This window comes from Notothenia coriiceps, unplaced genomic scaffold, assembly GCF_000735185.1.
Source record: "Notothenia coriiceps isolate Sejong01 unplaced genomic scaffold, NC01 NC01_scaffold00005053, whole genome shotgun sequence".
NCBI lineage: Eukaryota > Metazoa > Chordata > Actinopteri > Perciformes > Nototheniidae > Notothenia > Notothenia coriiceps.
The window spans coordinates 16934-29647 of NW_011337754.1; the positions used below are offsets into that span (position 1 = coordinate 16934).

Below are 12714 nucleotides of genomic sequence, written 5' to 3' on the forward strand. Positions count from 1 at the left end.
TTATCTTTCCACCCAAACATACAAGACATACAGTATGTCAGAAGATATGCTTGTAAAAAGGGTTTGGACAGAAATAAGGGTGGAGAATAGTCAATATTAAAAAAAATTATGACCTCTCACAAATATCAAGAAACAAAAGGGTCTCAATGCCCAATCATAGCAGTTTTCTTTGGCGAAGCACCTTTTTTTCTAACTCCATCATTTCATATTGAAGACAAAATGTAGAACGATAAGCTTATATGGCAAGGCTCTTGTGGAGAAAACAAAAGCCTTGCAATATTTTATGGATTTATAACCTAAAAAATAACTCCAATAATGTTTAATATTAAATAATGTATTAAAGTAATTAACGGGTATTCTGTTTTCTTACCCTTAACAGAAGATCCAAATGTTATATGATTGGTGGTAAATTGGGTTAAACATATTTTGTATTCTTGATAATATACATATCACATCAGAAAGTATTGCTACAAAACAGAAGAGAAAAAGAGTGATCCGTAGTTTCTATTCCTTCACACAGTGTACATGTCTGCCTCACTGAGTGCATATTTTCTGCACCACTCCTCTCTTTCCATACTTGGCAATGCCTTTCTTGCTCCTTCGCTATTGGCTGCTGCAGAGAAAGCCCGGAGTGACCCGGACATGCAATCGGGCCTGTTTTCTATTACACACCTCCTTCCTGTAGCCCGGTTGAGGAAGTGAATTTCGCTGACAGGGCTGGGTTCAGTGAGGGAGAGGCGAACAAAACATCTTCCGCGGGGGACTAAAAAAACACAACAAAACAAAAGCAGACGAGCGAAGAGATTTGATAAGCCACTGCAAAACTAAGGTGTAGAGACATCGGTGAAATCTTCCTCCCCTGCCCCGCTGAGACGCTGCAGACATGGTAAGGGCCGAGAGAGACGGGAGAAGAGGGTTTGGTGGCGCTGCTGCTAAAGAAGCGTCAACGGCTAAGCTAAGCTAACGCTAGCTGGAGCTGCTGGGTGGTAACCTGAGAGCAGAGGCACCAAGGGGTTCAAGTGTATAAATCACCGATGCATATCTTTCTTGCACTGTTGGCAACACTTCTGCGTAATGGATACGGATGCATTAGCTTCGCAGCTAAGCTAGCAGTTGTTTCTTACTGATAGTTAGCTAGTAGCTAGCCGTTAGCCAAGCTAGGTGCCCCGTAGGCATAAAGTTAGCACAGGATGTTTTGGATTTGACACAAGTTCGTGAGTTGTATCAGTGAAGAAGAGTCCTAATATAACGTGTGCACACACACATACACACGCAAACACACACGATCCTCCAGACGCGCACAACACACGCACATACAGGCTAATATAGTCAAGCGCCGGGTTGCCTGTAGCTAAAATAAGACTACTTGCTCCTCCTATTCCTAGACTAGCTGTCAGCCTACTCTCTTAAGTGCTTTCTGCCTTGTGAGTTTAATCTAGACTTGACCAATACTTTCTCTGGGAAATGCTCAACTCTGACAACCCTACAATATCATACCTGCAATCATTGTTTACACCTTGCTTGTTTTTGAACATTTTTCTCATTCCTCAATCTCATATGCTTGTAGCATCCCTTTAATTGAGCATGCATTTAAGTTAAACAAAAACAAACATTTGACCTCGACTATTGTAGCATAATGAAGCAACACTTGCTTTCCCACTGTTTAAACTGTGTTTGGTAGTACTTTCATTTGGTGACCTAGATTGTCTTGTGCTTGAGTTGGGAGGAGCAGCTGGTTTCTCTCTACAGTCGCCCACTCTCCTGGCCTCACCTCATCCATCCTGCTGGCTGAGCCCTGACCCCGGGGGTTGTTGGTCTGAGCTAGTGTTTACACGGAGACAGGAGCGCTGGTAAACACTGTGTCAAGGAGTGCAGGTGTCTGATGGTGCAGACTGATTCATCAGCTGAGAAAGATGTGTAGACAGGCAAAAAGCAACTCTGGGGAGAGGAAATGGCACGGGAGACATTGCTTAGAAACTTCTGTGATGTTCAGGGTCACCCGTAAGGGGAAATGTTTATGGAAAGAGGGTTCTCTACTTTATAACATGCCATGGTCCTTTGTCCAGCCCTCAGCAGTAAGAGTATACTGTTAGGTTTACTTTATGTTACTTCATAAGTAAACCAAGGCAGAGGGTTTTTCGACCTCTTAAAGGAAAGAGAATTAAAAGGGTAAAGCAAACATCTATTGCTATGGTGCTATTTGGGAATTAGATTTAAACACAATTAATTCTGACTAATTTCCAAAACAAAATGTTATATATTCATATTTCTTCATTCTTCTTAGAAGTGAACAGTGTTTGTTTGTCTCTTATGGAAGAAAACAATTATTTCAAATGTCAGGATTTTAACTCTGGGCTTTCATAGCCATAGTAACGTTTGTAATAACGTGTTGAATGTTTTTAGAATGTAAGTTGGGCTACTTATACAACACCAACATGAACTAAAATGTAGGTATTGTAATATTTTGTAGTTATCTTTAAGTCTTACATAGCCACGCCTATCTCCACGGTGCTGTGTCAGGGCGGGCCGGGCTCTAAATATTGTCATTCTTGTTAAAAAAAAAAAAAAAAAAGCCCTTTCTTGAAACCATTCACAGTTGTCTTAGGCGTTGCTAAGCACAGAATGCTGTGTTGGGGCCTTTGCAAAGTAGACAAGGCTGTGTAAGAAATGGCAGGCTTTTACCCACAGTCTGCTGAGTAACACTGCAGAAGAAGTGACTTTAATGTTATTGTCTGATAATGATTGTGGAAGAGCCAGTTATAGACCAGGGTTAGATGAAAAACAAGTCTTGGCCCTCTGCTATCTCTCAACTTCCTACATCTTCTTACACATTCCCCAGAGTTTCATGTCCTGGCTGGTCTGTCCTCCCCTGCTCACTTATATCCGGTTGCTCAGTGCTGATTTTAGGGAGAAACCCCCAGGGAAGGCCTTGCTATGCAGTGTCCTCTCTTATGTGCCTTTTTGCCTTTCTTAAGAAAATAAAACTATTTTACATGTATTCATCTTAAAACTGCTGCACAACAAAGAGACCATCACAGTTAAAGGGATTACTTTTTTGAAGGAATGTTTTCTACTGGATACAACATACATGAACATTAATCTGAAAGAGTTAAAGACTGGTTCTGCTGCTGCTTTACAAACTGTAGTTTATCAAGGACCATTTTATCCAACATGTGTTGAGTGACTTAGTATAACAAAACAACCCTCAGTAAACAACTAAGACAGATAAACACAAAAGGAGTTGTCTCCAGGCTGTATGTTTTGTGTTAGTTTGGTGGGGGGTGGTACACATGCTTACAGTGCCTTTACCCTCGGTTCCCACATTGATTTAATCCATGTTTTATGTTTCATCACCACCATCAAGTAACTACACCGTAGCAGAGATCAAATTAGTCAGGATTTGTTTGATTCAGATCAGCATTAGGGGTCTAAGAAAATATTGGTGCACTTTAGTATTGCGATATTATGTTTTGTGAGACTATCAATTCTAAAAAACACTGTATGGATTTTTTAATTATTTAAAAAAAAAAAAAAAATGTATACAAATTGGTGTAATGCCACTTGATATTACAGGTTTGTGTAGCAGGAAAACAAAACACTTGTTCCAAGAGCATCAGTAACATTAGAGTCTTTAAAAAACATATTGTTAATTGACTTTTGTGTTTCATTGATAGAAGGTAACCTCAGTACAGCTAATTGAAAAGGCCTCTTCATGAAAAGCTGATAGCTTCTATCTGCCGCTTAATGTGCCACCCTTCCGGCATGACATGACACAGAACGATAAAGAGCATCCTTTGACTGATGGACAGTATCCTCACTGACATCACTTATTTGAATATGGTCTGTTGCCACATGGATTGAAGTTTTACCTACAGAAGGTTTTTCTGAACTTGGCTTTTTCGATTTAACTGGCGGACTTACTTTGATCTCTAAATGTCTCACGTGACTAATCGTGAATGGTGTTGAGTCTACTGAGCTGGAAGGGTTGTGTCTGTAGTCTCGCAGAGTTACGCCTGTAAGGGTGTGAATGTACTCGGCACATCTACGCCTCTCATACCCTCATACAGAATGTAGCAGGCATTTATCATTCGGCTGTTTTTGAGACGTGAAGGAGTTGAAGTCATCATTTTTTTATGGGAGCATAGCAATACCATGGCATGATCCAATGCTTACGTATATTTTCCTACACGATACAACTTCACAGTGCATAATGAGGGAGACTGCTTTGAAAGTGGCGTGTTGTGAAAGTTATTATTTCAACACAACCTCTTCAAGAGGAAAAGCAGGTTTCTTTTGTAAAGTATAGATTCCATATGATTCAAGTGTGTCTCAAAACAGTCCGTATGAACATTGAAGCAGGTTTCACTTGCTCTAATCCTTCCTCTTGTTTATACTGGCCATGAGTAGATCCTACATGATTTGTTTAGGGGTGCAAATTCCACAATCCTGCACGAAAATATGTATTATTTTAAGTTGATGTGAAGATATCATGAAGCTCCAGCAGTCCCAATTGTTCAAAGTCTCTTTAGCACAAAAGGTTTGGGTTAATGAAAGTGAGTTTGCGTGATGGGTTGCAGATGAGGGATAGAAACATAAAGAAGGATGTTGTTCTAAACAGTTTGTAATTAGGAATTTGGTTTCACTAACAGTCTTCTTAAGCCTCATGTTTGTACTTTACTATAAAACAACACTGAATCCATTTATCTAATTATGATGAAAAGGCTTTTTATTGTCTAACATCATTACAGCTATTGGCTTTTTATTTCTATGGTGGGAATGAAAGCTGGAACTGTCTCACAGTTAAACGTTTTTTTAACTTTTAATAATATAATTGATCTCAGCTGGTATGACTTCTAAGTCTTTAAAAGCAAACTTTACACCTGCATTAAGTTGGAACAAAGAGATAGCCATTTCTATACATTTCCTTTGTTCTGTTGTGTGGATAATAATATCATTCTAATAGCAATTGCATATAAATGTAATGATATATCAGATAGATTATTCTTTAACATTGTTGAATAAAAAAAATGTTGGTTATCTAAATGAGATTCAAACTAAAACTTTTAAATTTATTTTTTGTGAATAACTATAACCTGACGGCACAGTGTAATGAATGTTGTCTCCTTGTTTTCAGAACGACCAGCAGCTCGACTGTGCCCTGGACCTGATGAGGCGTCTGCCTCCTCAGCAGATCGAGAAGAACCTCAGCGACCTCATCGACCTGGTGAGTTTACGTCTCCGCTTCATCTGTCAGACCTCCATTACCTCTAATGAAACACACATTAAACACACAGGGTTTAGACTATTAGAAGGGGGTGTACAAATCAATTTAAGGATCCAGGTTGTGTTTATCACGCAGCATTTCAATATAAAATCTTAATAACCTTATACACATGTGACTGTGGTTGTTCCATGGTGGCTTTGGGGATAGCACAGATGCATGTTTCACTGTTCAGCCGCCTCACAGCCAGGTAGAGCAGTGAACATATTCCAAATATAGATTTCACTTCAAACTGATATAGTTATACCCTAGTTTACTGTCCTGGGATTGTTGTCTGTAAGATCTGTAGTGTGTTTGGTAGCATCACCAGAGTCTTTGAATGAGCCTCCTGTGGGTTTTTAGGTTGGTGTTTGTTATGTAATACAATGCAAGGTAACTGAAGCTTTTTTCAGCCTTTGTGGAAGTTTATTTTCTTTCTCAATCCTCCGTGTACTTGAATGACGTAACATTTCTGCCTGTACATCCATAAGTGTTTTATTTAAACTCTTATTGGTTTTCTTTTGAGGTTGTTTGACCTGTTCTGTTCATTTTAACAAAGCAGTGCCAGCTGAGTCTGAGAAATGAAGCTAAATTAGACACAAATCAAATCACACTTCTACCAGTGTTAGCATGGCACCATATGCATTATGTTCCACCCAGACCCCCACCTGCTCACCTTCCTCTTCCCTCACATTTAACCTCTCTCCCCTAGGCATAAGCTCTCTTCTCACCCATTACACTGTGTCTGCTTGTTAGCGATTATTATCAGAGCTGTCAATCACCTCCACTGCCAGGCACCTCTGCTCAAACTCTTCCTGGTGTGACTCACATGAAATCACCTCTTTCTTTCCTGTTTGTTTCACATCTCTTTGACTCCTTCTCTCTTCTCCATTTTCTCTCTTACCTCACACTTTACCAAAGGGTTTTGTCCCCCGCCCCCCCTTCCTTACCATTGTTTCCACCCGGTCTGGGCTGCCAGGTGTGTGACTGTTCGGGGGTGTGGGGGATTTTTGGGGAAACAGGGCCTCCTTTGTGTCAGTACTCTGATGCTGGAGGACATGAAGAGGGGAGTCCATGTCAGTCTGTGAGAAGTAATTTGTACCCCCTCATCCTCTCCATATTATGTTTCCAATTGATATTATATTCAAGCTCCACTGAGCAACCTCTGCTTATTGAAAAAAGCTGGTATGTGAAAGGAAGACAAGAGCTTTCAGTTCACCTTTGACCAAATGAGAGAACCAAACTCAAGGCTGCTTTTGTTTCTGCTGTCTTGTCTGTTCCTCAAGTATGCATTTCTTACAGGATGTGTAAATAGAAAAAAATAGCTTGTTCTTATGTCTCTTCTTTACACTCAAGACAAACGGAACCCTTTTTAAATAAAATGTCTTAGAATTAGGGATATTTGACCAACTTTTGAAGAAATGTATTGCTTTCCAAAACATTGTGTTGATGTTCTGGGATTTTTTTCTTCTGTTGTTTGTTTTCAGGTGCCCAGTCTGTGCGAGGACCTCCTCTCTTCTGTGGACCAGCCCCTGAAGATTGCCCGGGACAAAGTGGTGGGGAAAGACTACCTGCTCTGTGATTACAACAGAGACGGCGACTCCTACAGGTCGAGTTCATAACTGCACTTTAACCACATTAAGATCAGTTAACTGTTCTTGACAAATAGACCTATGGCAGACAACTTTTAATGTGTTTTGTATTGTTATTTTTAATACATCAGATCCCCGTGGAGTAATAAGTATGAACCTCCCATTGAAGATGGTGCTATGCCTTCAGCCCGCCTGAGGAAACTCGAGGTCGAGGCCAACAACGCCTTCGACCAGTACAGAGATCTGTGAGTAACAGCGAAGATATCCGATTGGGTGTTTTTAATAGACGGTCAGCGTTTCCCTCTATTGACCTCCATGTGTGTCTTCCAGGTACTTTGAGGGTGGCGTGTCCTCTGTGTACCTCTGGGACTTGGAGCATGGCTTCGCTGGAGTTATTCTCATCAAGAAGGCCGGCGATGGATCCAAGAAGATCAAAGGGTGCTGGGACTCCATCCATGTGGTGGAGGTGCAGGTGAGAATCAGTCGGAATGAGAGAGGTTGACATATGAACTCCTCCAGTGTTAGTTTTGACAGCTGATTTAGTATAAGTCTTATTCCTCAGACAACAATGCCTTCTGGTTTTACTCACATTTAAGTTGTTTCCATCCATCACAGTTTTAGTCTAAATGTTTTTTATTTTAGGTCACACCACCCGACCCACTTTTAGAGCCAATTTGTAGGGCCAAATGTGCAACTGGGTGTGTGTAAATAAGACACCAGAACCGGACCCAACTGGCAAACCTTATGCATAACGGAGCCAATAGTCAGGACTTAGGACCGAGACACGGGCGGATACAGAATCCGTGCCGCAGCACAGTCTGTTTGTCTGAAAGAGAAACACATAGAAACTTTAGTTATTGAAACTAGTTTTCTGCAAACGATACTCCATGCTGATAAAGCACCGTTCTTGTTTAATGACGCTGGTGCCGTCTTGTCATCGTTTCTTCTTAGTCATGGAAAAGTTTGTTGTCAAACATATGTTGTCAGTTTACTTTAACCAAATGATAACAGGCTCCTCCCAGTCTTTCTGTTTTAATATAGTAAGTCTAAACATGCAAAGACAAAAACCTGTGTGAGTTTTGCAGGTGATGTTTAAATCAGTGACACACAGGGGATCCTTTAATCCTTGGAGCGATGCAGGGTGAAACTGCAGTTTGTCTCATTGCGTGTTGTGTCTGTTGGCGAGCAGGAGAAGTCCAGCGGTCGTACTGCTCACTACAAACTCACCTCCACCGTCATGCTGTGGCTCCAGACAACCAAGACCGGCTCCGGCACCATGAACCTGGGCGGCAGTCTTACGAGACAGGTACGGTGTTGAGCTGAATGTTAAACCACCGCTGAGCCTTCTGTTGACATCCGTGAACTCAATTTGTTTAATCTTTTCACAGATGGAAAAAGACGAGACAGTTGGAGAGTCCTCACCCCACATCGCCAACATCGGCCGCCTTGTCGAGGTCAGAATAACAGCTGATATCCTGCTTCTTTCAATTTGATCTGCCTAACTAAAACAGTGATTCTACTCATCTGCAGTGACATTAGTGGAATGTATTATCATTCAAGAATAGATGTCCTGAACATTACACTGTGGATATTTATTAAAACATTACTTTTTTTTTAAGTGCCTACAAGTTTTCTGTTTTCAAAAAGCATTTATCTTAAAATGTTGTCATTGTAAACTGGAAAAAAGTCAGACTGATAGCTAGAATGTTTTAATTCTTGTTTCAGGATATGGAGAACAAGATTCGCTCCACACTGAATGAAATCTACTTTGGCAAGACCAAGGACATCGTCAACGGCCTAAGGTAACAGCACATGAGTAGTTTGGATGAGTAAACCCCTAAACCCCCCCCCCCTCTCGTTTTACAGCGCCTCAGTCAGCTGTTCTGCAGAGACTCTGTTCGTCTTCTTCTACCTGAGTTGGTTTACTTCTGAGTCTCCGTCTGTCGGCTTGTTCAACAGACATTTCTGTCATTTCTTATCTGATCATTTATTTGATTTATTACTCTTCTCAGTTGCTTTTCTTTAATGGTGGACAGTAAGTTAGTACCATTAATAAATTACGATTTTAAGTTTGCAACTTTACGCTTCACCACTTCCCTGAGGCAAATATTTTACCTTTTTACTCTATTATATGTATTTGATAACTTGAGTTACTTAATTGACCACTTGCTAAAATTCATAAATGACCCAACAGTATATAATAAAATACAAGTTTACTAGCTGCAACATTAAAGTGGTGAGCACATAGAGGCATCAACAATAATGATTAAATACCAGAGTAACAGAGCGTTGCTGCATTTCCATATTAATTATATTAATCATATTTCATTGTTAACTTTAAACACTGTCAGTAACTGATCTGAGTATTTTGTCCACCACTGCATATTTTTCTGTATTCTCCCCACCTCCACTCTCCCCTAGCCATCTCTTCAACCTCTCCTATGATTTCATTTTTCTTATGTCTTCTCTCCCACATTTTGCCTCCATTCTTCTCCCTGTCTGTCCTCCTGTCTGTCCCCCTGTCTCTCCCTCTGTCTCCTCTCCTCTCCTCCTGTCTCTCCTCTGTGCTCCAGATCTATTGAGTCTTTGCCCGATAACCAAAAGTACCGGCAGCTCCAGAAGGAGCTGTCGCAGGTCCTCACTCAGCGTCAGATCTTCATTGACTAGGTTCAGAGGTACAACCTGGCATGGAGAAGTGTGTATGTGTGTGTGTGTGTGTGTATGTGTGTGTGTGTGTGTGTGTATCATTGTGTACTGGTAAGTCAAACACAGGAAAAAGTGACTGTTTCTCATCCCTTGCTGCTCCTCTCTCAGATGTCCCACTGTACTTAAAGGAAGGAAGCGAGCAAAGTTAAAATAATACAGTATTTTAGACTTTTCTTACAATCAAAACTGTTCACTCTAATCAATCATGATAACACCAAAGGGGATTACTTTCTAACTCAATTAATATCTGAACTCTTCTCCTGCTTCTCTCATCCGGAAAGTTCTCTAATAAAAAGAGAAGTCTTATCTAATTACAGAAGTATAGATATCTTTCTTTCAGGAGCAAAAGGCCGACTCTATTACATACCCCAGCATTAAACAAAACTAGCCACAAAAACCTGATAGAAAATATTTTGAAAGCTTCCCAAGGACCTTAAAGGACTTTCATTTCCTGAGGAATATCACAACTCTGCCTTTTTTAAACACAGAATTAACCTTTTTGGCAAACTCAATTTTATATCACTGAACCCTAGGATATTTGTAAAGGCATTCTGATTTCCGATGTGAATTGGTGAGACCCATCTGTTCCTCCTTTGTTTTTTTAAAACGGCTTGATAATACTAATGTTTAGATTCCCATAAAAAAAGTATATTGGACGGTAGATTGTTGAGATGTATATACACATTTTATCTACAACAAATAGATGCTGGAGGTAAAACATTTCTTTTAGTGTATGTGAGTGTGTGTGTGTGTGTGTGTGTGTGTGTGTGTGCAGGACTTTGCTGCATGCTCCTCGGAGTGTTTAGCAGCTGTGACGGCATGTTGTGCAGGTTTTGTTTGTTTACCTTTAAGTCTAACAAACAATCGCCGAGAGGGAGCGACACACTAACCATGTCAGAGTATTCAAAGCCGTCACCAACGCTGCTGTTCGGCTGTCTGTTGGCCTTATAAGGTTTTCTAAAATGTTGTGTTTATTCTGTGTGGAGAATGTTTTCCTATCAAAGTAAAACACATTTATAAAGTGTTTGTGAGTGAAAAAACTCATCACAGAGAAATCCGATTGGCATAGGTATTCTCCACCCTCTGTTCAACAGCTTTACACCTTTTTATTGTGAATGAGCTTCAATAGATGAAGGGAAACTGAGGGACAGAGCCTAACTTTAATATATTCATTGTGTATATATTCCTATTTTGTTTCAACATTCTAATACATATACAAATGTTCTGCCTGTACACACGCAGATTACAAATTCTAGGTGGTCCTAAAACATTCTTTAAATGTCACTTATTGAAACCTGCAGGCACCTTGTTTATAATCTCAGATGGTTAAGCATCTTCAGATACCTCAGAGTTCAACATAGTGCATAATGTGAAGTATAATGAATCCTGCTTTAAGACAGGTAAAGCACACGGTTTAACTGCATGATGGAAAATAACTGTTATTGATGTGCCTGACACTAATGCCCCATGTGTGCAGTGTGTGTGCATTCAGTGTGTGATAATACATATTTTTCTCCACAGAGAAGGAGTTGGGACGTGTGGTCTGACTTATAGATTCAGCTCATCACTTTTTCTCTTCAACTTGTGTTTTGGTGTCACTGGAGAAGCTTTTCCAGTCTCGCTGTTTTCACGTTTGATCTAGCACTGACTGTCTCTTCTCTCTTTGTCCCCCCCCCCACAGGAGTGTTCAGACTCTGGCTGACAAGTCAAAGCAGGAGGCTCTGAAGGTCGACCTGATGGAGGCACTCAAACGCAAACAAAACAGCTAGAGTTGCTACTGTTAGTTTTTTTTTTTCTGTCTCTCTCACTCTCTCCGCCTCATCTCCGCCATCTTTTCTCTGTTTCTCTTTGTCTCTCCCTCCACGCCTGTTTCAGTGCTGCACTCTTGTTTCTTTGTGGAAAAAACAAAAAAGGAGAAAATGCTTAGCTTTTTATTTGTTTTTGTTTTTCTGTCTGGTTTTTTGTTTTCATGCATCTCATCTGCCATGAAGCCAGTCCCTCACGCTCCCTCTGTCTCTCTCCACCTCTCTCCCACGTTCTGAATATAATGATAGTATTACCACGGTTAATGATAATCTTACAGTGTGAGGGTCATTGTTGTAATAATCCCTGATGTTCTCACAGCCGATGTGTCCTCGGTCAGTTTCAAACTCGCAACTTTGGCCCGGCTCTTCCTCCGTGTCCAGGAAGCGGACACAGACTGTGCTGTAGGTGGTGTAGGCTCGGTGGGGCTGTCATTATGTACATCAAATTGATTTCAAGCACCTACTTTTGTCTACGACACCCCTGATATATTTGTATAAAATTATTACTGTTGGCGTATTACTGTCATTCTTCTTAGTAAATGGTGTGAACACGAGGGCGGCCTTCGGTTTATGTTAGAAGGTTTTTACTTTAATTCCACTCATGCATGTGAGCCTGTGTGGTGCTGCAGTGAGTGGAAATGTAGACTTATCAAACATGGGGATGGACTGTTATAATCACCGGGTGATTACACCCATATGTCAACCCAACCCCCCCTACACTGTGTATAACATGACAGTCAGCCCCCCCTCTATTCAGCTTGTTCAACTTTTCTCTCCTCACCTACAGTACTATGTCTTTGTTGGGGGTCACAGTTTGTCTTTGTGTCTCAGTGGAAACCTTTGACTGTTTCCATTTTGGAGGGGAATCTTTTTTGTTGTATTTTTGTTTTGTTTTTATTTTGTAAAGCTTATGATTCATATTGTATTAGAGCCTCCAGCAACAATAAAAACAGTAAAAAGCTACTCTTGCTATTATTTGTTTTATTTTTCTAGTTGAAAGGTATCGGCAGTTAAAGGCTTTAAATTGCTCTTAAAGTAGGGAGAAAAAAAATCCGTTTTGTTTCAAAATAATAATAATAATACTGTATTTAACATGTAACCTCAAGTTAGTTTTCTTATTTTGCCCACTGAATGTCTAAATTTTTTAAAGTAGTCATTTTTATCTGCATCTGTCAGTAGACCATCACTATAACAGTAGGCGTACACATTTTTTAATTTACTACAGGACACTTGAGATATATAGGACTGTCTCAGAAAATTAGAATATTGTGATAAAGTTCTTTATTTTCTGTAATGCAATTAAAAAAACAAAAATGTCATACATTCTGGATTCATTACAAATCAACTGAAA

General features: G+C 40.2%; 1 protein-coding gene across 2 annotated transcripts; it reads left to right on the forward strand.

The window, feature by feature from the left end:
- Nucleotides 1–673: 673 nt before the first annotated feature.
- capzb (capping actin protein of muscle Z-line subunit beta) lies at nucleotides 674–12326 on the forward strand. 2 transcript variants are annotated; one of them, XM_010768069.1, is made up of 10 exons: nucleotides 674–886; nucleotides 5135–5224; nucleotides 6748–6869; nucleotides 6984–7097; nucleotides 7183–7324; nucleotides 8042–8158; nucleotides 8241–8306; nucleotides 8578–8654; nucleotides 9426–9527; nucleotides 11240–11481. In XM_010768069.1, the coding sequence occupies exons 1-9, from the start codon at nucleotides 884–886 to the stop codon at nucleotides 9517–9519; spliced, it is 825 nt and encodes a 274-aa protein (XP_010766371.1). In that variant the 5' UTR covers nucleotides 674–883; the 3' UTR covers nucleotides 9520–9527; nucleotides 11240–11481. The 2 variants fall into 2 exon arrangements, with proteins under 2 accessions (XP_010766371.1, XP_010766372.1); XM_010768070.1 differs by lacking the exon at nucleotides 9426–9527 and having other exon boundaries at nucleotides 11240–12326.
- Nucleotides 12327–12714: the final 388 nt, after the last annotated feature.